Below are 22,804 nucleotides of genomic sequence, written 5' to 3'. Positions count from 1 at the left end.
TCTTACCATATGTTACTGTACCTCTCTTGAGAAGAGGGGGAAGTCTTTTTGCATAGCACCTCTCTTTCATTTAGAAATGGGAGAAGGAAAAGTCTGTTCTAACTTGCAGATTATTTTGTAACCAATCTTGAACTCCTGAAAGGTTTTTTAAATTATTTTTTTTGCATCAGTCTCTACTGGTTGTGATAATAGACTGTTTAGAGAACTGTCAGAGACTTTTTCGTTACACAGACCTTTAGCCATAACTGGTAGTGTTGTGTGTATCCTGCTTCCCAGCGGCAGATTTTACATATGTTAGGGGAATAAGGATCTCTGTCGTAGCATGAGTTATCTCACGTTGGAACAGGCCTCAGGAGGTAAATTCTCTAGGTTTTGAGTTGTGGTGGTGCTACTGTTAGTTTGCAGGGGAAGGTTAGCTCATAAAAGTAGGCGAGAGTTTGAAGAAAGGTGTGTGGAGGGGGACTGGTTTTGTTCTTTTCCCTTTTGGGACATTACAGTATTGTAGGCTTTACAAATCTTCCATTACTGATTGCTTGTTTGAGGTTAGACTTTTTGTGTGAGGTTTCAGATATACGTGGAAAAAATGGTGCCTTTTCTAGAAAACCTCACAGTCAACCTATTTTTTTGGAGGAACAGTTATCTCTGCATCTAGGTGCAATACTTTTAGTGTGTTGAGCAGCTTAAACTTCAGTATTTGGTGTGCAGTTACAGCAAATTCTTACAGACATCTGCTATACAGTGTTTACTGCATTTGACTTCATTAGATTTTTCATTTGAATTAACTGTTTCAAAAATAAAATGCTATAAAATCCTGTAGTACACTTAGATACACTTGTAGTACACTTAAGCTGCTGTTGTAGTATTGGATCGTCTTATTTATATATAAGAAGATAAAAAAAGATAATAGATTATGAACATTTTCTTCATGTAGAGGAGTAGCTGCTAGTGACTACTTGTGCCTTTTGGTATAAATAAAAGCTAGTTGATGGCTTCTTTGATAGATGCTGTTGACCTGACCTATGACTTGCAGTTCTGTTGTCCAGCCAAGTTTGCAAATGGAATTGGGATAAAGATTAGGTCTTGATGTGACTGAGTTAGAGAGGCTGTCTCCCAGATCCCTGAATCATCATGTGCTGCAGAATACAAGTATTATTTGCAGTACTGGTTCACCTGCTAGTGTATATATGCTCTCAATATACAGATGAAAAATTGAGTCTATTCAACATTCGGAAGCAGTAAAAGCATCAACCATTGTGGTAGATGATACCTATGCATAGTTCATGATCGACATGATTTAAAAACAACACAGAGTTTTGGGAAATTACTAATTTTCACATGGCAAATGTTCTTGAGTCTTTTCGCTACATATATAAGTTTTAATGTCAATGTATTACAGCATGTAATGTTATTTTCCAGTTCTTGTTGTTTCATGGTTTGACCTCTAAGACTGTCTGTCCACTATTGCTTTATGCCAGTTACCTGTGTTTTCTTTAGCTGTATTATATACAGTATTAAGCATAACAAAGAAGAAAGTAGCTTAAAACTGCTGGCTTTATATAAATGGCCTGATATGTACCTTTTACTGATACCTTTCCCTGTCCTCCACTTTCCCCTTTTTAGATGTGTGGTCAGCAGGCTGTGTATTGGCTGAACTGTTACTAGGACAACCAATCTTTCCAGGTGACAGTGGTGTCGATCAGTTGGTGGAAATAATCAAGGTATGGAATTTTGTGTTCTTTTGACTGCATTATTCCTTGGGAATCAGCACGAAAATGTGTGTTGTTGTAACCTTGTCAGCATATATATTCTGTCACCATTGTACAGGGTGTTGCATGTAAACCTTGTTTGAAAACACTTATCATGCTTTTTTGAGAACTTTAGGATCTTTATGGCCCTCCTGCAGTCATGCATAATGATATATCATCTTTTAATTATATAGGGGTTTTTCCCCTCTTAAAGGATTGCACTTTCAGTGTGCTTGGAAATACTGCTTACATATCGAGCCAATATTTATTAATGTGTGATTGTCATTCTTTAAGAATCTGGCGCTTTTTCCTTTGTTGCATGCAATTAGTACTTGGCTTTGAAAACAGTGTTATTAAATTTCCTTGTGCCAGATTCTTCACATATGTAGCTGCCTTCTCTTCCTTCCTTCCAGCTCTTTGAGGTGAAAGGTGAGAAAGTGCACTCCTTTTTGCAGATGGAGAATCAGGAAATGTAGGGCAAAGATACCTTCCACCTGAAGACTCTTGTTTTTCAAGTGAAAAAGACCTAATTTTTTAGAATACGTTACATTTATGCATCACTTATGTTCAAACACATCTTGATTGATTTCATTTGGTAAGCTGTGAACATTCTGTGATACTTAAATTAGAGGCATGGAAGTAGCTTAAAAGATTGGTGCCTGACTTCCCAGAACCCTAGTCTCCCCTGCCTCCTTTAAATTCTGCAATGAAGGAAGCAAGATTTCTAGAGCACGCAGTGTATTTTTCCTCTGAATCTATGCTATGCACTTAATAAGATGGGAGTGTTACTGAGGATAAGATGCATGCACACACTGTTTGGCTTTATTGATTTCATCACCACAAGGGGACTGTATTAAGAGAATGTCCTCCTTGCTTTTGCCACTTAACTGCTACCTCGATACATGTATATTTGTGTGGCATGCATGTGAAAACCCTCTCAAAACCAAAATGTGTGGGTGGAAGAGTAGAACTTCCTACTTGTGTCTGTGTTACTCACTAGAAGACCTGCTGGTGTCTTTCTCCCTGTCCTAAGAGAGTGTATGACACCAACCAACACCAAGTTGTCACTCCCCTGCCTGGAGGACATGGGCTGGTGAGGCTCAGTCTTTCTGTGGCCTGCTCCATGGTCTCAATGGAGCGTGCTCTGACCTTTTTAGGCTCTCACCCCATCTCCTCCAGCCTTTGACCATGTAAACTTAGCTTCTATTACAGTGGGTTTCTGTCTGTCCTGCTGGAAATTCTCCAGTCAACTCCTTTCCTCTGGAGGCTCCATGTCTTGCACCTATTTCTGCTATGAAACTTTCTTGTTTTCTTATTTTTGCTTTTCTGCCCAGTGTATTTCAAGCTTAGTGTGTCTGAGCTGGGTCAGTTTACGTAAGAAACACCAGTGAAAAAGCAGAGTTGCTGTCAGAAGCAGGGCTACTGCTGGGCACAAGTTTTTTACAGCGACAGTCCTGTAAGGCCTTCCATGGCTTGATCAGAAATCTGAGAGTGGAGAGGCCTTATCAGCAAAACCATAGTGCTCTGCCTTGCCATTGCTTTGACTTTCACAATGTGGGACTAAAATAATCGGGGAAATAGATGTCCTCTCTTTATTGACATGCTTGCCAAGTAGCAATGATGATTTGGTTCAAAGTTTGCAAGAAGCTGTTATCAGTTGGACGTTTCCAGTTCTGCAGTGTTGGAAGTAGCCATCTATGAACTAATAATTTTATAGCACATATGTGCTCCGATTGTGATGATTCCGCTCTGTTTACATTTGAGTTAAGTTGTATTGAAGTAGAGGAGTACTTGAATAAAATTGGTGATACCCTGTGTACCATCTGTGGTTTCTTTAAATGCCACTGCCATGAGTGGTGTGATAACTTTTTATTGACCAATTCATAGCTGAATATGTATTACTGGGAAACCAGGAAAAAGGCTTGAACTTCAGTAAATTATGGCTTAAGATTATGATTTTTGCTTCTGCAGGAACAAGTTTCTGAATCATTTCTTTAAATGTAGAAAAGGGGATACTGAATGATCATACACACCTGTGTTGGGGTTTTCTAATCTTCTGTTAGATATGTAGCCCACTATGCATAGAAATTAAGTGAAACAAATGTAGCGTTAGCCAAGTTTTATTATAAGCCTGATCTCTTCAATTGAAAGGTTACAGTACTGAGATAGTATGTTTTAGGAAAGTCTGAGAACAAATGCTGTAAATCTTACAGTAGTAGTCACAAAAAAGGATGTTCGTTGGAAAAGGATGTTAAGTATGATGGAAAATATGAGCCCGAATGGGTGGGTGCCATGAGTATTTTTCTGCCTGTCTGTTTGTTACTGAGGCAATGTATATTCTCAGGGCAACATTGGAAGATAATATGAGTGCAAACTGCAGAAGTGGGCTGTTTTTTCAGTGCCCTTGTCTAACAAATCTTATGTTGTGAAGTTTTGTATAAACTGTTCAGAAAGGCCCTCTTAGAAGGCTAAGGTGAGGATACAAAGAGAGTTATAATTGAAAATATTGCCTTTAAAGTCAACAGCTGTGAGAAATTGCCTAGGAAAGTGCATGAAATGGGCAATGAGGTGCTTCCCTTGTAATGCCACACACACGCCAACAAGTATTTCTCATAGTGGGAGTACAGGGAGAACACCACATTTACCTCAAATTTCATGTAATTTTTCCTCGCCTTTTGAGAATGAGGAAAAAGTAGAAAGTGAGGTCCTCTATTTTCTATGCCAGGTGTTGGCAAGGAACTGTCCCATCTACTATGTATCCCTTAAAAGTGACCAATAATAAAATGGAGCAGATCTGTTTTTCAAATCTGCAAAGAAGTCATGAAATATTCTGCTTTCCTCCACTCCTAGCATGATGCTTAAATTCAACTTGGATTTGAAAGGTTAGCATAAAAACTGCAACCTGTGTTTATTAAGCAAGCTTGGGTTCTGCAACCTCAATACAGTTGAAGACATACGCAATTCTGCAGCATAAAAATTACCAGAAATGTTGAAGTCTTGGGCACAACATGTAAAACATTAGGTTGTACAAGATTTCATTTAGGACAGGATCCATTTAAAAAAAATTTTTTACGGATTGTATCCAACTCTTCCATTTGCTACTATAGAATACTACTATTTAAAGCTTTCATTCGAACACAGACTTATTTTAATGCTAACTGTCTGTGGGAGAAACAGAGCTGTGGGGTCTGCCAGTTGTAGAATGGCAGTGAACTTTGTAGAAGGTTGCAGGTTGGAACCTGTGAGTTGCTGTTTGACTATCTTGGGAGTCATGCTTTTCAGATAGCTTCCTTGGAACTGTATGTCTGAAACTTAGGGGCAGAGAAAAAGGATTTTTTTAAACTCCTGAAAAGGGCTACAGTAAAAAAATACTTATCCACACATTTGGAAATGCATCTAACTTTCATACCTTAGATTTACTTGACTCCAGTGCAAGAGAGATCAGCTTAGAAACTTTTCTGCTGGTTCCTATCAATTCAGGATGACTGAGTCACAAGTCAGTCTTGTAGCATTTTTTGAACCAAGATAAATTTTTCAGTTGCCTCTTCAGTTGCTTACTGAGCTTTGATTATTCAGAGTTCACTTCACAACACAGCAATTGAATGCTACACCTGGGTATGAAGTTTTTGCATTAGACTGGAGAATGACTTCAAAATGCTGTCACATTAAACTAGCCCTCCCTTCTCATGCAGTTCTGGATGACATCCCCTCGGTAGCTGTGTTTGTGAACACAGAATTTCTGTGATATGTCAGTCCAGTATGGCTTGTCCTTCCTGCAGGCTGCATGCCCATTGCTGCATCAGAAGCATTTTTGGCTTTTGTCAGATTTTAATTCATTTTCAGCAGTCTTCACCTAATTTCATTTCAAGTGGTCTTGCAAGCTGATCTCCATCCAGTTGCACTTGGAGTTTCTCCAGGCCTATTGCATATTTGCAGACTGCTCCGAAAAATGGTGCCCCTCTAGAACGACAGCGTCACGTTCGTGTGAATCAAAAGACAGTTGTCGTTTTAGCTTGTTCCTGTTTCTTTAAAGACAGTGTTTCCAGATGTTCTCAATCTGGCTTGGGGAGAGAGATCTTTGACTACTTACCCCTGACAAGATGATATTCAATATGGGGAAGTACTGTCTTGGAGCTCCATCTGAAGAAATAATTTAACTCAAGTACGTTCTTCTTGAATACTTACACTATTACAGGAGAAAAATCATGTGCTGTGCTTTTTCCGAAGTCTGATCTTGAATGGTGACTCTCCCTCTTTATTTTTAGCTCTTGCTAGCTATTCCAAATGTTAGGTTATCTTACTGGCTTTCGAACGACATCTCCTTCAGAAACACGCTCAGTTTCTGAAGCAGGCACAGTGGCAGTGCAGGTTTCACCAGTGGCCACCTAAATTACATATGAGCAAGCATTGCACCTCAGAGAGCAGTCATACAGCCCTGTCCCCGACGGAAGGGTGAAACCCCCCTCCTTCCAGCAGGCCAGGAGGGCTGCAGTTGCCACTTCCCTATTTAAAATCCAGTGTGCAAGTGGGATACCGCTGAATACAGCTCAAAAGAAGGAGCCTTCAGACCACAAGAGGAATTTTTTTGAGATACAGTCAGGGTGGACTCCTCCAAAAATCCTTGCGTTCATGGCTAGCTATGCAGCAGCGGTGTCTGCGGGACTGCCATGCCCCCTGCGAAAGCTTGGGAGGTGGGGGGATTATTGTTTCCCCCCAGCTCTGCAGAGCCCCAAAACCATCAAGGGAAAATTGGCTGGGATTTCCAACCCCCCAATTAAAACATCTTCAACCACACTTCCTGCAGGCAGTGGTTACTCTTTATTCCCCTTGCAAAAAGGGAATCTCGGAAGCATAATGACTTTGTTTCTAAGGTAATAATTATCTTTGGAAAGGTTCTGTTTAGTACCTTCCCCCTACTCCCCTCAAAAATGGAAAAAAAAAAAATCATCTCTGCCAGAAGAATGAAGCGGCAATAATTGTCTGAGCAGCCCTGGGACACGGGGAGGACAGCATCTGCCAATCTGCCTTGTGTTGTCTTTACCAGAAATATTTTTTTCCATATGCTTCAATCTAGAGTATGAAATGCATCAACTAACTTGTGAAAACTGTAGGAAAAGGGGGGGGGCGGGGAGGATTGTTTGATTTGGTTTTTTTGGTTCCTACTGGACTGCATCAAAACTGGCATTTCACGGTAATTTAGGAGAAATAATAAAATCTTCTTCCCATACTTCTCTGGGTTAGGATTGAGGCAAGGTGAAAAATGTATTAAGCAAGCTCTATAGTATCAGGAATCCTATCCATGTGTAACTTTTTGGTCTCTGACAGTTTTACTGAGCCAAATGCTAAGTATAGACTGCAATTATAATATATGGCTCATGCTCAAATGTCAAGGTACTATTTTGGGCTCAGGTTTTTAAATAAAATAAATCCAGTCACAGTAGTTAATGGGGAGAGAGGAGCCGTCTCTTCCGGGAGAATAAGCAGTAGGAGAGCCTGTTACTTTTTATTGGATGTGGTCCTGTGCTGAGGACCTGCCTGCATCTGACATGGTTTCATGTGGATCCTCTCTCCTCGCCCCTAAGGGAAGTCCCCTGGCTTTTTTTTTTTTTTCTGATGTCCCCCTACATCACAACTTGGCTGTTCCTGCGCATCACATAATTTGTCACTTCCAGTGCTTGCAGGCAGCCAGTGTAAAAAAGTTGATGAGGAATTATATTCATGCCAGTGCTGACAATGGGTTTCTTCCTTTTCATGATGCATAGCTGCTCTCGTGTTTGCGAGTAGAAGAAATCTCTATATTTAGTTGGCTTTCACTTTGTTTGACAAGAGTGTGTTTTTGAAAGAAAATGTATATAAAATGGGTAAGTTTATTTTATTTTCTACCACAGACCTCTTGAAGTATTATTTCAGAGCTGACCCATGTTTACTGCTTGAGATGCCTGGACCGTGATTTTTTTTTTTATTATTTTTTTTTTTTAAATAACTATTTGGCACACCTCTCACAACTTTCTGAGGAGGTGCAGACATGTTTGCAGAAATATTAATTATGCCATCTGGTAAGGCGTACACACCACACTTGGTGGAGCACATTTCCTCATAAACTTGCACGGTTTTCCTGGGGAAGGCACTGTAGTGCTGTAACCATGGCTTTCTAGAGGTTTCTGATTTAAATAACTACATTCTCCCCTCTCTAGTTCAGTCATTACCAGCCAGAGCTTCTGAACCCTCGGTCTCGCTGTGCTTTTAACTGACTTTGACGTTTTGGCAAAGGCTTAGCGATAACGATAGTTGTTGGAAAGGGCTGCTGTTCCACTGGAGTTTGCTGAGACCCTTGCAGTTTCCTCTTCCTCCGGTGTTGCAGTGGTGTGTATTTGGTCATAAATAATTCTGTGCAGTTTTGCACAGTGAAGCCAGTTGTGGCCAGCAGCTGTCTTCAGTATTGGGGTGTAACTAAGGTGTCTTTTGGAGCTGAATATATTCCATCTTTTTCTCCTATAAAACTTATATTGCAAGCACTTAAAATTAAGATCTTTATGCTATTTATAATCAAATACAGTATTTATTTCAGGTTCAGAAATCTTTCTCATGTTTGTTAAGGATGACATTACTGGAAGCCCGTGGCTTTTCTTTAATTGCTTGAGATATGTATCATTACCCTACCTTCACAAACCTTGTTCCTGGAATAAAAATTATTTGGGGAGCTTCATCTATTACAGATTAATGTCAAGGAAAAACTTTCCAGAAAATACTTGTGAAACCTGTTGTGTTCAATTTTTGCCCTAAAAGAGTCAGAGAAGTATCTGACTTCTCAGCAAGTGTATTCTTTAGTTAATCTTGGTAGATAACTTTTCTTTTTATTTATTTTTATTTAAGAGATTATGATGGCAATAGGGAATGAAGAGCAAAACTAGTTGACCTGTTATCTTCACTTGCAGGAAGATCCCTTGTAGTCTTGCGTAGACCCCCTTCATTCATTCAAAAGTTTAGTCTTCATTCCAGATACAGTTGATTCCATCAGACAATTACATTTTTATTATTACACTATTTACTCTGCTTTGGTTCTCTTTTTTTTTTTTTAAAGTGCCCAGTAAAAAAGATCAACTTTTTCCTTAACAAATTACCTTTTATAAGACTGTCCACAAGAAGTAGAATAGTATGTGCTAATGTGCACAGACCTGAATAATTCAGTATTGGACCCTTTGCAAGATTAGGGAAGATCTTCTCAGTGTATGGAAGTATCTGAAGGGAATGTGCAAAGAAGAGGGAGCCAGGCTGTTTTCTGTGGCGTCCGTTGACAGGACAAGAGGTGGTGAGCACAAATCAAAACACATGAAATTCAATCTGAACACAAGAAAACAGTTTTTATTGTGAGGGTGGTCAAACACTGGAACATGTTGTCCAGAGAGGTTGTGGAGGTTCCATCCTTGGAGATATTCAGAAGTTGTCTGGACATGGTCTTGGGGAACCAGCTCTTGCTGACCTTGCTTGAGCAGGGGGGTTGGACCAAGTGACCTCCAGAGATCCCTTCCAAGCTCAGCCATTCTGTGAAACCTCTCTCCAAGGAACATCTGTTCCATAGTATTTTCAGAATTGGTACAGCAAGAGCAGCTGTTTCATGGAGTAACTCTGCCAAAAATGTGCAAAGTAATTTATGCTTCTCCTTTGCGTTTCAAATGGAAAGAGCATTCACATATGTGACTTCTTTAAAATAAAGAGGTTTGCCCAGTTTTTGCAGTAGCTTAAATGTTGTTACTCACCAAGGTTACTCGATTGTATTCCTAATATACTGAAAACTCAGTGTGAATCAGTGAGGTACAATTTCAAAATCATGTAGCCAACAGTGTTGGTGCATTGAGGGGTGGGGAGAGGTCCACTGCAGGACCTCTTCCAGATTTGTCAAGTACTGATAGAATTTTATAGCTTATCACTTTATTCATCCCATACTCTTGAGGATTGTGATTTGAATTTTACACCGTCTTTAAAACTTCCATTTTTCTTGCCTATCTACTTTCCTATTCTTGGTTTTTTTGGGGGGGGTTGAGGTTTGGTTTTTTGGGTTTGTTTTTTTGTTTGGTTGGGTGTGTGTGTGTTTGTTTTTTGTTTTGTGTTGGTTTGTTGGTTTTTTTTCCTTAATCTGCCTTCAGTACAAATTGAAAGCACAATCTGGCTTTATAATCCAGACAGAACAAAGTAAATACACTGAGTGGCTAATGTAAGTCACTTTTCCTTTCGTGCAGTTACTTTGTTTGTCAAAGGCTGCTATGTAACTGAAAGGTCAGGCAATCCCTTCTTTCAGCTGCCATGATCCCTTTTCCAAGCATTCGTGAGACTTTAAGCACTGTTGCTTAGATGACTGTGCTTGAGCTTAGGAGTTGCTCCCTCCCATCTTCTTGAGCTACAGCTGTGTTTTTAGTGAAATGTACGGATAGACATTGTCTGTGGATCCTTCCATGAAGTTGCCCTTGCCTATCTAATCTGAATTCTCTCTGATGCTGTAGGCAGTCATTAAAATGAAGATACTTGCACTGTGTAGGCTCCTGTTCTGAGCAGCTTTGGGAACTGAGCCAGTTTCCTGAATTTTAGTTATAGAAAAAAATCTAGTCCTTGCCTCTTCTTAGAAGGCTATTAAAGGAATTTTTTGAGGGGGAGAAGGGTAAAGAAGGTAAACGTGCTTTTAAACAAGTTCTGTTTGTACTAGGGAGACCTGAAAACACAGCCTTTAGGCATGGTGGGATAGTAATGGAAGTTATCCATAGCTTTTCAGGAAGTTAATTTAACTAATTCAAGAAACTTCCATGGTTTTGAAAATGTCTTTTATCCTGAATTGGGGTGAAAATAGCATTTGCATCACCTTTCAGAACTGGAAAGCTTTGAGAGTGGCACCATGCTGGCAGCTGGGTGGCCAGTGCTCTGGGGGGAGCCAGCTGGAAGACCAGCAGGGAAAGGGCACGTTTTTCTGTCAACCCTTTTTTGCTTTGAAAGTTGAGCAAAATGTATGGAATCCTGTAAACACCCTCTTTTCTACCACCTCAGCAAAACTGGCATTTTCAGACACGCACAGAAAAATCTTCTGTTGGTTGTGAAGGTAACCCTTGGCTTTTAGAGTAGGTGGGATTTAATTCCGGGTTAGCAATGGGAAGGTAGGAGTTACGTGATCATTTGTTTTGTACGACTTGTCAGTTAAATCTGTTATCCAAGAAGCAACTGTCTGAACGAGTTGCAGGGTTTATTTCCTCTTCTGCTGCTGCTTGTTTAAAAGGTTGCTTTGTGGGTATGTATTTTAGTTTGTGTCATACAGCTCATATTTTAAACAGTCAAGAGATACTAAGTTTCTTTCATAATACCTGGTGATAGTTTCTCTGTTGCACAAATTTATTATATAGCAATTAACTTGCTCTTTTACTCTTTTATCTGACTCTTTAGAGTGCATTTGTGTAATTTCCACTTGTCTAACAGAATGAAAATGTTCACAGATACCAGAATATGTAACCAAATTTTTCTTTATCAAGCTGTAAGGTAGAGTGCTAATGTCATGTTGCAGATCATTTGTTTCCTGATGGTGACAGCGCAGTCTCATGAGATGAGGTGATAACATTACGCTAATCTGTATGGTGAGGGATCTGTCACCGGGCAAGAGTAGCGTGGCTGCAGGGTTCCTATAGGAAGGAAGATGAACCTGAGCTCAGCATAGAGGCGCGACTCTGCTGCCTTCTGCCCTCTTCGCTTCTCTCTGCAGAACAGAACAATGCCCAGCAACTGGGTGCAAGCAGAAAACAACGGGATTCCTTGAACGTGCTTTGCAGTTTTTATATATAGGTAGAAGGCAGTGGCTCTCTTGTGCTTAATGCTGACTGAATAGAAAACACTAATGCTGTGTTGTCCAGTTTATTCCCTGAAGGGATTTCCAGAATCCTTTCAAAATCTATCCACCCCTACTATAAGGTGTGCAGTTGTGTGTTACTTCTAATACAACTACTAATTTGCTTGTGTGAATAACATTGTGCAGATTCTGGGAATGAGAAATATAAATTTGTAAAAGTAAACCAGGGGTGTGGTATGCATTTTAGATGCTTCCAGGTTAGGTTTAAACATAAGTTTATCTTCCACGTGGAAATACTGGGGTGGGGAACCACCACCAAAACCCACACAGTTTGGGGCAGGGGAATGGACCTGTCTGGCTTCCCTCAGCAGTAACTGGCTAATCTTTTAAGCTCATCAGAGGACTGCTGTTCATGACATGTAAGATGCCGTCTGTGCTACTGGTCTGATCCTTCATCAGCCATATGCAGTGAGCAGCAATCCCTGAGGGTGTTCAGCAGTACTGTTTTATAACAGTCCAATCAGAGCAAATTCTCTTCCCCATCGAAGTATCACTGAGTTTGAGAAAGATGCTTTAATTTTCTGAAAAATCATAGATGATCACTGAATTTTTGACACTGGGCTGGGAGTGTGAACTCAGTTGCCAGCAAGAGACTACTGAAGTTGGAGCAAGGGCCACAAAGATGATTAAGGGACTGGAGCATCTGTCACGTGAGGAGAGGCTGCAAGAGTTGGGACTGTTCAGCCTAGAGCAGAGAAGGCTCAGGGGGATCTCATCAGTGTGTATAAATACCTGGTGGGAGGGAATGAAGAAGCAGCAGCCAGGCCCTTCTCAGTGGTGCCCACTGACTGGACAAGAGGTAGTGGCACAATGTGAAAGACATGAAACTTCATTTGAATGCAAGAAAACACTTTTTTTACTGCAAGGGTGGTCAAAGGCTGAAGCAGGTTGCTGAGACAGGTTGTCAAGTCTCTTTCTGTGGAGATGCTAAAAACCCAGCTGGACATGGTCTTGGGCAACCTGCTTCAGCTGATCCTGCTTGGGCAGGGGGTTGGATCAGAAGCTCCCAGGAGATCGCAGGAGCTTCTGCAAAAGTTTTGCTGTTTTATTCTCAGGACTATATTAACTTACTAGTTACACAGATCGGTTCAGTTGTCTCAGTGTGTAGTAGGTTATACTGTGCTCTTCGTTACCATGTGAATCTGAAGTACATCTAAACAATTTGCCTTTTTTTCCTCTGTCCTTTATAGGTTCTGGGAACGCCTACAAGGGAGCAAATTAGAGAAATGAATCCAAACTATACTGAATTCAAATTCCCTCAGATTAAGGCACATCCATGGACTAAGGTGAGTCTATATGAACTGAATATAATAAAGACATGTGGGCTGAAAGTAAAAATTCAAATTCAGTTTTAGTGTCTTGGTGGCCTTCAGTCTAAACTGGGTGCCTTTAAGCTGTGGGGACCCAGTAATTCCTGATGTAGATAAGGAAAAGAAGGCATTGAAGCAGCGTACTGTAATATGTATTGATCAGGGTTTTTTTGAGATTGCCTACAGGTGGGGGTTTTTTAACAATGGTGTGTGTGTTTATAGTGGATTGCAATATATCTAAATCCTGTCATGCTACAAATTGATGTGCACAAAAGTCATCTACAACTGAGAAAGTATTCCAGAAATACGTGTGACACTTCTGTAATGCTGTTACACAATGTGTCGAGGGCTGACAGTCACTTTATCAACTGGTTCTCTCAGATAGTGTTATATTTGTACTCCTATAGGTGTGCTGTTTGAGGGGAGGTGTTTTTTTCTTGGAGTTACTTAAGACTACTTGTTATCTAGCTTTCACAAGGAGACACTATTGAAGTATGTGCAGACAATATTGTAACTTCCGTAATCAAAGAGGAAACTGCTAGCGATGAAACAATACATTGCTACACAGTTAAGCTTTCTTCCACATTTGAGGAATGATGGATATTTGGCATGGGGCAGGGTAACAATCATTTAGTCAGACTTTTGGGTGTGAAATAAGTTAAATATTGAGTCTTAAGCAATTGAAGCTTGTGTAGTTAATGTTTTCTTTTTGCTGCTTGAAAAATGTCTGGTATAGTCGCAGTGTATATTCTCATCGTATTTAATAGCTCAGGTTTCCTTTTGCTAAGAAAGTAGTGTGTCTGTATAGAAGGGTCGCATTCCTAGCTAAGTGTGTGTCCAGGTCAGACTCTTTTTGGACTGAATGCTTTGTGGTGGTAGAAGCTCTGAAGCACTAGCTAGAGCTCACCACAGGTAATAGCAGACCATGGTACATGCCAGACCAGGTACTGCAAGTCACTGTTTTTGTGATAGATTCTCCAACGGGTTGTCATCACCTTACTTCTCCCTTTCCTCAGTAATCCCTGATTTGCATTTCTACATCCAAGTTTATTTCTGTGGGTGGTTAAGTGATTTATAGTAGTATGAGAGGTCAATAAATCCAGCGAGGCTTTTTAATAACTTATGTTAGCAGGGGGAAAAAAAATAGGGCAAATGAAATCCGTAGGAGTTGGTCTCTTCTACCATTTGAAGCTGAAGTTGCAAGTCCAAAAGCCTTGTAGCATTGAATACTTGGGTTGTATCTGAATTCCTGCAGTGAAGGTGTTTGGATTAGGGGGGCTTAAATTAATACACGTTAGAGTGCAGAGATGGACAGAGTAGGACACACAGTTAAGCATCTAAGCTAGTTGTGCAACTGATCTTCTGCCTGAATATTCTTAAGAATCATCTGTATGCACTTGATGGTCTGTTAAGACCACAACAGAGATCTTTTGGCAAATGGAAGCTTCAAGAAAAAACTGAGACTTCCTTCTATTTATATGAATGGGTTTTGGTCGTTCTAAAGGATCGCAAGTAAAATCAAGAATTGAGAGGAGCTTGCCAGAAGATCAAATCTGCATTCTCCATTAGGATACAATTAGTTTTGGAGAGCTGTGTTTGCAGTGTAGCTTCTCATTCTCAAGTCATTCTGCACACAACTCTTCCTGACATCGGCTGGGTGTAGAATAGCTTTTAAACCAGTTTATTACAATTGGGTTACCTGATACTTCATTTATGAGATCTGTACTTTTCTTATTATACAAATGCTAAATTAACAAAATGGATTATCCAGCATGGTGTTGGTAATGACGCTCATCCTCTCAATTTCTAAAGATCCTTTCCTTTCAACATCTTGAGCATGTTGAGCTGTGAAAGATTTGAGCCAGTAGTATTAGGTAGAATTGGTCTTCCTTATACAGCTGTATCGATATAACATCTGATGGCACAGCACTAGGCATGTCCATCCTCTTGGAGCTTCTGTATTTTAGGATTGAAAAGCATGGGAGAAAAAGCACTTCTGAACTCTGTCTAATGAGGAGAAAAGGAATGACTGAAGAAGTGAAAGTGCAGCCTCTTCTTTTTTTTCCTAATAACTATGTATGTAACTAGAGTGTTACAGGTAGTTGCCATCAGGACTTGAACTTTTAAGTTTCAGCCTCAAAAGCATAAACCTTTGCCATCTAAGCTAAAGAATTACTGAAGATTACAGTAGTTAGAAGGCTGTTGTTTTTGTGGACTAGTTATGACCAGAGGACTGAGCAGACAAAAGTTAAGGGTTTTTTTGTGTGGAAGAACTTTCAGGCAGCTAGTTTTCAGCATGTTTGAGAGAGGATTACTGAGAATATAGTCACTCCTTGCTATAAGCTCTTTGACACAAGGGCATTCTCCTTGTTGCTTTGTGGTGTGTTTAATACAATGTGAGTGTTCTTCAAAGTTGAAGGTTTTGTAGGGGCTACTTGGAGTTTATTTCATGCAGCGGAGACGCCCATTGAAGGTGCATGTTTAGCTACTGTCCAGATGTTTAACCTCTACTATGGAGTTTGGAACTGGTTGTATCCAGGCCAATAATCTATACAAAAGTAAGGTCCATGGCTCTTGTTTTCAGGGAACTTTCTTAGTCTGCAAAAGTTGTGTGTAGATGGCAATTAAGAATTTTCTTTGGAAGCTGTAGTACTGATAGGTTGCATCTGAAATTCTGTGGTGTGGCATTCTGTCGGATGTACCTGGTTCTGGTCTGCTCTCTAGGTACTTATGGCAGGCATAGGTAACATTATTTTCTTGTGGTATCGCTGTGATGGTCTCTAGGTACTTATGGCAGGCATAGATAACATTATTTTCTTGTGCTATCGCTGTGATGGTGTAATCTGTTACACTTGCTGTTACCTCCTAGGTGAAGAAGAATGGTGGCTGGTCCTGTAGCAGAATGAAATAGGTTCTGGGTTTCTTAAAAAAAACAGAGAAATTGTTTTAGACTGAATAAGGATGAGTCCATGATGGAACATTGCTTCTCAAATTCATTCAGGTTCAGGCTTAAATTGGAATTTCAAGCACAAGTTTTATGGAAATTTGAAGTCTACTTTTATAGATGTATCTTAGACTTTTCCATAGAAATGGATTGGTATCATCCAAATGCAGTATTGATATTCAATGTGTTGTAGTATGAAGAAAGAGATCTCAAATTAACAAGGGTCTGTATTCATAGATAAAAGTCAAGACAACACTCTAAAAAAGATTTTTCTGTGCTGCAGCAATAATGCGAGTTTACAATGCAAAGTGTTTTCAGACTGTTTTTTCAATCTGTTGACAATTTGAGATTGAAGTACTTTTGTAACTTAAGAGCTGGACTGTCTCGTTATAAAATGTACAGAGGCCTCTCTCTCTTCTCTCCAATATAGTTTTGTGTTGCCCAAGCACGTGCATATTTTTATACCAGTTACGTGCATGATGCATGTTGATGAGGGGAGTTCAGTGTGTACCCGACTAGCAAAAGAAAAGAGAATCTGAACTTCCCAGGAATCTTTGAAACAGTTCTTCCAAAACCTGACTTCCCTCTTCTTCCCTTCTGCCACCCCAGCCCCAAAAGGAGGAATCTGGGATGTTTTGGTTCTTTTAGGGGGATCTTCTACAGAATACCTGAGTGTTCAATTTAGTAACCGTAGCTGTTCTTTTCATCCAGACCTCCCTTTGTTTTCACTTAGTATAGAACATTTTGTATTCATGGAGATGCATCCTACTGCTTGTCTGCCTTGGTCTGCGAGTAAGTAGCATTACGTTATATGAGAAGCAAGGTTGGGAATACCTTTTCACTGACAGATACAGTTGGAAAAAAATGGGTAGGCTTTTAGACACACAGTCTTGTCTTCAGGTTTATCTTGGGTCAGAAAACCTGTCCATTTTTTCCATCTGTATCAGCTCGTCGAATAAATGTTGCTACCCTTTCTGGAAGCTTTGCTGCTGTTGTTCTTACTAGATCAGAACTTTCCTTCTGTGTCTTTCAGCCACCTCAACTCCTCGAGCCTTCTTTCTTCTTGGAAGTGCAGTGTGATCTCTGCTAATAATCTTTATTTCTCTTCTTCTGACTAAGCTTCATCTATACTTTATAACTGTGTAACTGGAAAGCCAAAAAGAAAATCTGAGACCAAGTGCAAGATTGTACATCGCGGGGCTGTTGCAGTTCAGCTTTGGCGATCAACTTTCTCTGAAGCTTTCGGCCCTTTTAGAGGTGGGCAGGGACAGTGGGGTGGCTGACGAAAGGTCTAAACGCATGCTTCGTAAGCTTGTGTTAGATAGGCGTTGTTTACCATGGCTCCATTACAGCTGGCCTTTAGCCTAGTGTTACTCAGATGCTACCTTCAGATCTCCAGTCCTTTGGGTTATGAAAAAGAAAGACAGTGCTGTGATTATTTCCAGAAATATGAAAAATGTCCATCTGTGATGGCCCGCCTTTTCCCTTGCATCCAGCTAGTAAAGGAGTAAAATTGCAGTAAATGTAATATAATTATGTAGCTTAGGCCTCTTTGCATGGAGAATGCATACTCTTCTGGATTTTTTTTCCCCACCCAAAGATACTTTCACGTTTGCCAGTAATGATACTATAATGACTGACGTACTGAGCTGCAATCGTGCCCATGGTTCATGATGGCAGACCACAACAGGTTATATCAGCAAAGGGGTTTTCTTTAGTCAAATCATAACCTCTGCCTTGTCTCCATTGTATACACGTGGAAGCAGTTTCCACTGCAGGCAGCTCGTTAAAATGGACAGTGCATCTCTTCAGTGTGCTATAGTTCAGTGGCCTTTGTTTCTCCTTTCTGAAGATACTTGCAAGATTTTTCACATGTGCAAGCACTCTTTAAATACACAGTTGGTGAGATAAGTTTGAGTGTACTCAAAAGAATGGCTTCATTCACCATCCCCAAGTCCTACAGCTAGATGGTGTCTGAATCATAATTTCCTAGTCAGTGTTGAGATGGAAAAAGACAGGAGTCATTTGAGAGAGAGAAAAGCTGTCATGTCTAGGTTGGTGTTGAGAATCTCTGCCCTTCTGCAGTGCACTCCTGTGGATGAGGTCTTCTCTCTGCAGCACTTTACGATCCCAGTAAAGTTGCAGCAGAATAGGGCAGGGTCTCTCCCAACTTCGTAAGCACTTCCTTTTTTTTTTTTATTTATGATGTTCAGAGTGCTCTTCTGTCTGTGTCTTCAAGCCAAATTATTATAGCAGCGGAAAACAGTGTCCAAGATGAAACTTCAGGCTCTAGCTCATCCCTTCTGGCACTTCTCCAAAGAAATTGGCCATTCCTGGCTGTAGCTGAAGTTGTGCAGAACCACAGTTGGTTGCGTTGTAGAGTAGCTTCGGATATTGACTTTAGGATCCGCATTTCTGCCTGTATTGTGAAATAATTTCTGCTAATATTGCAAAATAATTGGCAAATATTTTAGTCTGAGTATCCTCTGTGTGTGCATGTATTCTTTTGATATGTTTTACCATACCAATCACTTCATTTTGAATGTTGAATTTTTCTGTGCTTGTAGCAGGCAGTCCTGTCATCTTCCCCACACTCTGGGTCTAGGACATAAAGTCTGGTCTCTCTCATGAGCATATTTTTTCACCCTCCAGAATCAGCTTCATGTCTTCATCCTGTCCTACTCCTGCTCTCCTGGTTCTTGTCTGGTTTTTAAGCAGATTGTTTTGCTTGTAATGCTTCCAAAGTGACTGCTCATACTGTGGATTCAAGGAAGAATACCAAACAGTAAAATGGATAAATAGACAGCTCGTTTTGTCACTTCTAATTATAACTGATGACAAAAGAAAGTGAATTTTATTTTTTTTTTTTGTCAGAAATGTTGTAAGTGGATGTGCATTTGAATTAAAGCTGAAAATGCAAACTCTTCTTTCTGAGATTGGGGTCTGATCTTTTGTAGAGCTACAAAGGTACAGTGGAGATGAGATGTTTCTTTGGTGTAGTTTCATAATTGGCTTGAGTGCATCATGGAGTGGGGTCAGTTCTCCACCTCCCACCTGCATATTCCTGATGCCCCCCCTTCTGCATTATTGTTTGTGTAGTAGCAAAAATCTCTTGAATAACAAGAACGTTCAGGATTTGGGTCACCTTTCTTACGTGTCTGACCATTCAGCCCTGACTGCAAGTGCCGGGACGAGGGAACAGGGCAGCTCTGCATGGCCAGGAGAAGGGCAGAACTGACTTTTCCGGCGTGTACTGGAGGTGATTTGTGCCTGTTGTGAAACCGTGCCCTGACCTCTTTCTGAAGAGTACAGTTCTGGTTTTCGCTTGGTGTGTAATGACTTTCCAAGCAAAGAGTGAAAACAGCTCTGCTGGAGACTGACCAAAAAGAAAAAAACCAAGTTTTTATGGCAAGTTCATGTTTCCCAGCTCCTTTTGTAGGAGCAATGATTTTTGACAGTGTAAATCTCTTATCTGCATCTAAAGCATGAGAAAAGAAGCCAGGTCTGTCGGGTGGTAAATTACCCTGCCTCTGCCCAATTTGTATGCAGTAAAGAAAGTACTGCTTAACAATAAATGAGCAAGCACTAATGTAACATTAAGACATGATTTGCATCAGTGCAACTACGAAAATCAAATGCTAAGTTTAACATGTCTTCTGCAATGTGCCATCTGTTTACCCGTCCCATTGCAACACATCTGTCTAGGCTGTTCATAGCGGCTGTCCCGTTGAGGCTGAGAGCGCTTCCAGAGGTAGCTTTTTGGGGGTTCTCTCTGAGAAGAAGGGGAGCTGTTTTGTTCTGCTTAGCTTTGTTGCTTTCCTTTAGAGCTTGATAGAAGCGGAGCACATGCACTGGGTAATAAACGCTAGCTCGTTCTGTCCCAGCCGGGTCCTCAATGGAAGGAGCCCAGTAACAAGTGTGTGGTCTCAACAAGAAGTAGCTTTGGAGACAGGTTCCTGGTCCCGTTCCCAGTTCTGCGTTGGCTCATTTGTAAGCCACTTAACCCTTCTGATTTTATTCCATTTCCCCCTGTCTGTGGAAGTGCCACCTAACAGGGATTTTTGACTAATAAGGCATTTGCTATTTCTGAGCTGCTTTTTAGAAAAAAGGTAGGGGGATTTAAACAGAGAAAGGAGTTGGGGGGCTTCTATATATATTTTAAAATAACTTCCAACACTAGTGCCTCTGTGATGGACTTCTTAGCCTTCATTTGTATCGCATGAGTTCTATGCACTTCAAAAGAGCCAAATGATGTATTTCAGAAATCCCGTTCTGAAATTCTTAGGCCCATGGAACAAGACTGGTCCCAAGGGCAGAGCTTCAGCCGCAGCTTTGGGTTTCCTTGTGTCAGGTGGAGCTCAGTGCAAGCATTGCTCTCTCGCGTGTGTTGTCTCTTCCCTCTCCTTTTGTGTTTATGAATGTCTCGTGTTTATCGTAAGGCTCATTACGTTAAACTTGCTTGACCGAAATATCGCTTCATGTTGTAAAGTCGTGGTAATCGTATTGTGCGATGGCATTTTTAAAAAGTTGATTTGAGGGTCATGTCCTGCATCTGACGACTTTGATTGTTTGTAAACGGTGCAAGCTTTTGGTTGAAGGGAGGAGCTTTCTCTCTTACCTAATGTTCATGTGCTGTCAAAAATGCGCTTACAACCCAAAAGGAGATGTGCACAGGCTGTCGGCCTGAATCGGTGGTGTGGGTGGTTCTTGGCAAAGCTTATGAGTCTCTGAAGCTGGTGAGGGAATTTTTTTTAACCGTGGTGTCACAAACTTGATGCGTTAGCAACAGATGTCATTTCCATAAGCCTCTGCTCTCTTGGGGAGCACAGCATGCGAGCGGTATTCACAATCTGCATGCAAAACGCACAGTGGTTGATGGCATGAAGTCATGTCTTTTAATACACACTGGCTAGAAGAACACCTTGGTGTAACATTGTGAAGCTTTGGCTTTGGGGCTTAATTAGACCAAGACGACGGAGCTCTGTGTTGTGCATGGAAAGTCTGTTCAAAGAATGTCAATGAACTGAAAGTCAGAGCAACCATTCTGTTAAAACAATGCTTCGCTCTTACCCCATGTGGTTTTATTTGAGAGCTGAATGCTGATGCAAGTGAAGTGAAATAGGAGAATCCTGTGCTTTCCATCCTTTTTCTTTCGTTTTTCTGTGTGTGCAAAAAAAAAAAAAAATCGGAAGGGGCATGAACTCCACTACACTGGTAGAAACTATTTCAAATTAGTAAGATAAAATGTGACTGCTCTGCTCGTGCACAAAGACTTCATCTAAATTGAAGTTGGTTGGGGATGAGAGCCACATACTGCACCAGGGGCATTTAAGCCTGTCAATCATTTTTTTAAATGTTGAAGATGCTGGTAGTTCCAGAAAAATGAAGGGGGAGTAACATTAAAAAATTCACATTGATAGCAGCGTAGCTTAGAAAGGAGAGAGGAGTGCGTCTGGCCTTGCTTGTCTAGCTGTTACAGTCTGTCAGCATTTGAGCATCACCAGCATGCCTGAACAAAGAAAGAACTTGCACTGGTCCCTCAGCTTTTTGGTGAGGTATAGATTTTTGGGGATCTGAAGGGGTGGGTGGGGGAAATCCAAAGGCACCAAAAGCTGTGGTTTTGGATGAGCCAACATTTCCATTTGACATACCATTCAGAGATTTTTGTAACTCATCAAAAAAAAAAAAATCAAACAACAAAAAAACCCCACCAAAAACACCCAACCAACCAAAAGAACAGCGACGTGGGTCTCAGCCTGAAATTCATTTGCTTTGCAGAAACAAGAGGTTTTGAGTTATGCAAGTGCAAATTTTCCTTGAAGAATATTGTATGTAAAGCCTTTTTTTTGCATTTGTTTATCTCCAAAACAGGTTCATTTTTTAAAATGAAAACTTGAGCCTTCGGTCCCTCCTGTGGACAAATAGCCTTACACAAGGTCTTGTTTCATTTTAGAAAAATGAATTGCTGCGCCGGTGGGGTAGTATTTGATTGCTTTAAAAGTTCCTGTCAGTGTTTTATTTTTGGTTTTCGTTTGTGGACTTGCTGTGCCTTTTGCCCGGCCATATTTAGTCTGCATACTAAATGTTAGTCCGCCCAAACACTTTACTTTGTGCACTTAGCTTTTTTCCTTTTTTTTTCCTTTCTCCTTTTTTTCTTTCTTTTTTTTTAATTTTTTTTTTTCTTTTGCTTTCACCCAGATGTATTTTAGACCGAGACAGACTTTGCTCCGATGGGCCGGATTTTAGTCCGTGCACTAAATTTTAGTCCGCAGACTAAAAATAATCCGCGGATTATTTACTAAATCGATTCTCTCACTGAGAACTACCAGAGACCTTAATCTCCCGCTGAGTCATACGCGCGAGGGGCTTCACAGCTCATGGGTCCCGCCGTCTGTCCACCCTCCCACCCCTTCCCACCACGGAGCGCCGGCCCAGCATTGCCTCGGCATCGGCGCCCCATGGCATGGAAGCGTCGCGGGGTTGTCCCCATGGCCGGGGCGGCAGCCGTTCGTGTAGTTCTCGGTGGGCGAATTGGGCAGCTTTCCCGGTGGAACTGTGTTGAATGGGAAGAGCTAAAAGACCGCAGAGGGTTTTGCTTTTATTTCTTAGGGCGTTATTCAAAAGGGAGGCGGGAGGGGACAAATTGAGGGGAAAAAAAATTCTTAAGTAACGGGTGCGACGGGTATGAGGGGGAATAAACCCGCAATAGAGAGAAATTCAGTCCATACCCGCATTCCTGAGGTGGTACGTCCAGTTCCTGAAGAATCCTAAAGAGATAACGCCAGCAAACAAAATCCAGTGGCAGGGGAAGTCAATCCAAAATGGAGAATAATCCGCGGCGGCCTGAGGCACTTGTAGCTCACACAAATTAAAAGCATCCAAATTCAAAGTACAGATCTCGGATTTTTACTTTCTCTTCAGCACA

At 40.9% G+C, this 22,804-nt stretch overlaps 1 protein-coding gene across 2 annotated transcripts in view; it reads left to right on the top strand.

Annotated features, from left to right (window-relative positions):
- Nucleotides 1-22,804, top strand: part of GSK3B (glycogen synthase kinase 3 beta) — a 94,861-nt gene that overhangs the window by 54,993 nt on the left and 17,064 nt on the right. For both annotated transcript variants that reach the window (XM_035894542.1, XM_035894540.1), the window contains exons 7-8: nucleotides 1,621-1,718; nucleotides 12,816-12,911. In XM_035894542.1, the coding sequence (XP_035750435.1) occupies nucleotides 1,621-1,718; nucleotides 12,816-12,911 (194 nt within the window). The remainder of the gene's footprint in view (nucleotides 1-1,620; nucleotides 1,719-12,815; nucleotides 12,912-22,804) is intronic.

Source organism: Egretta garzetta, unplaced genomic scaffold, assembly GCF_000687185.1.
Source record: "Egretta garzetta isolate BGI_Z169 unplaced genomic scaffold, ASM68718v1 scaffold85, whole genome shotgun sequence".
NCBI lineage: Eukaryota > Metazoa > Chordata > Aves > Pelecaniformes > Ardeidae > Egretta > Egretta garzetta.
The sequence above is the reverse complement of the archived record's forward strand: the minus strand, read 5'-3'. Positions and strand labels throughout refer to the sequence as shown.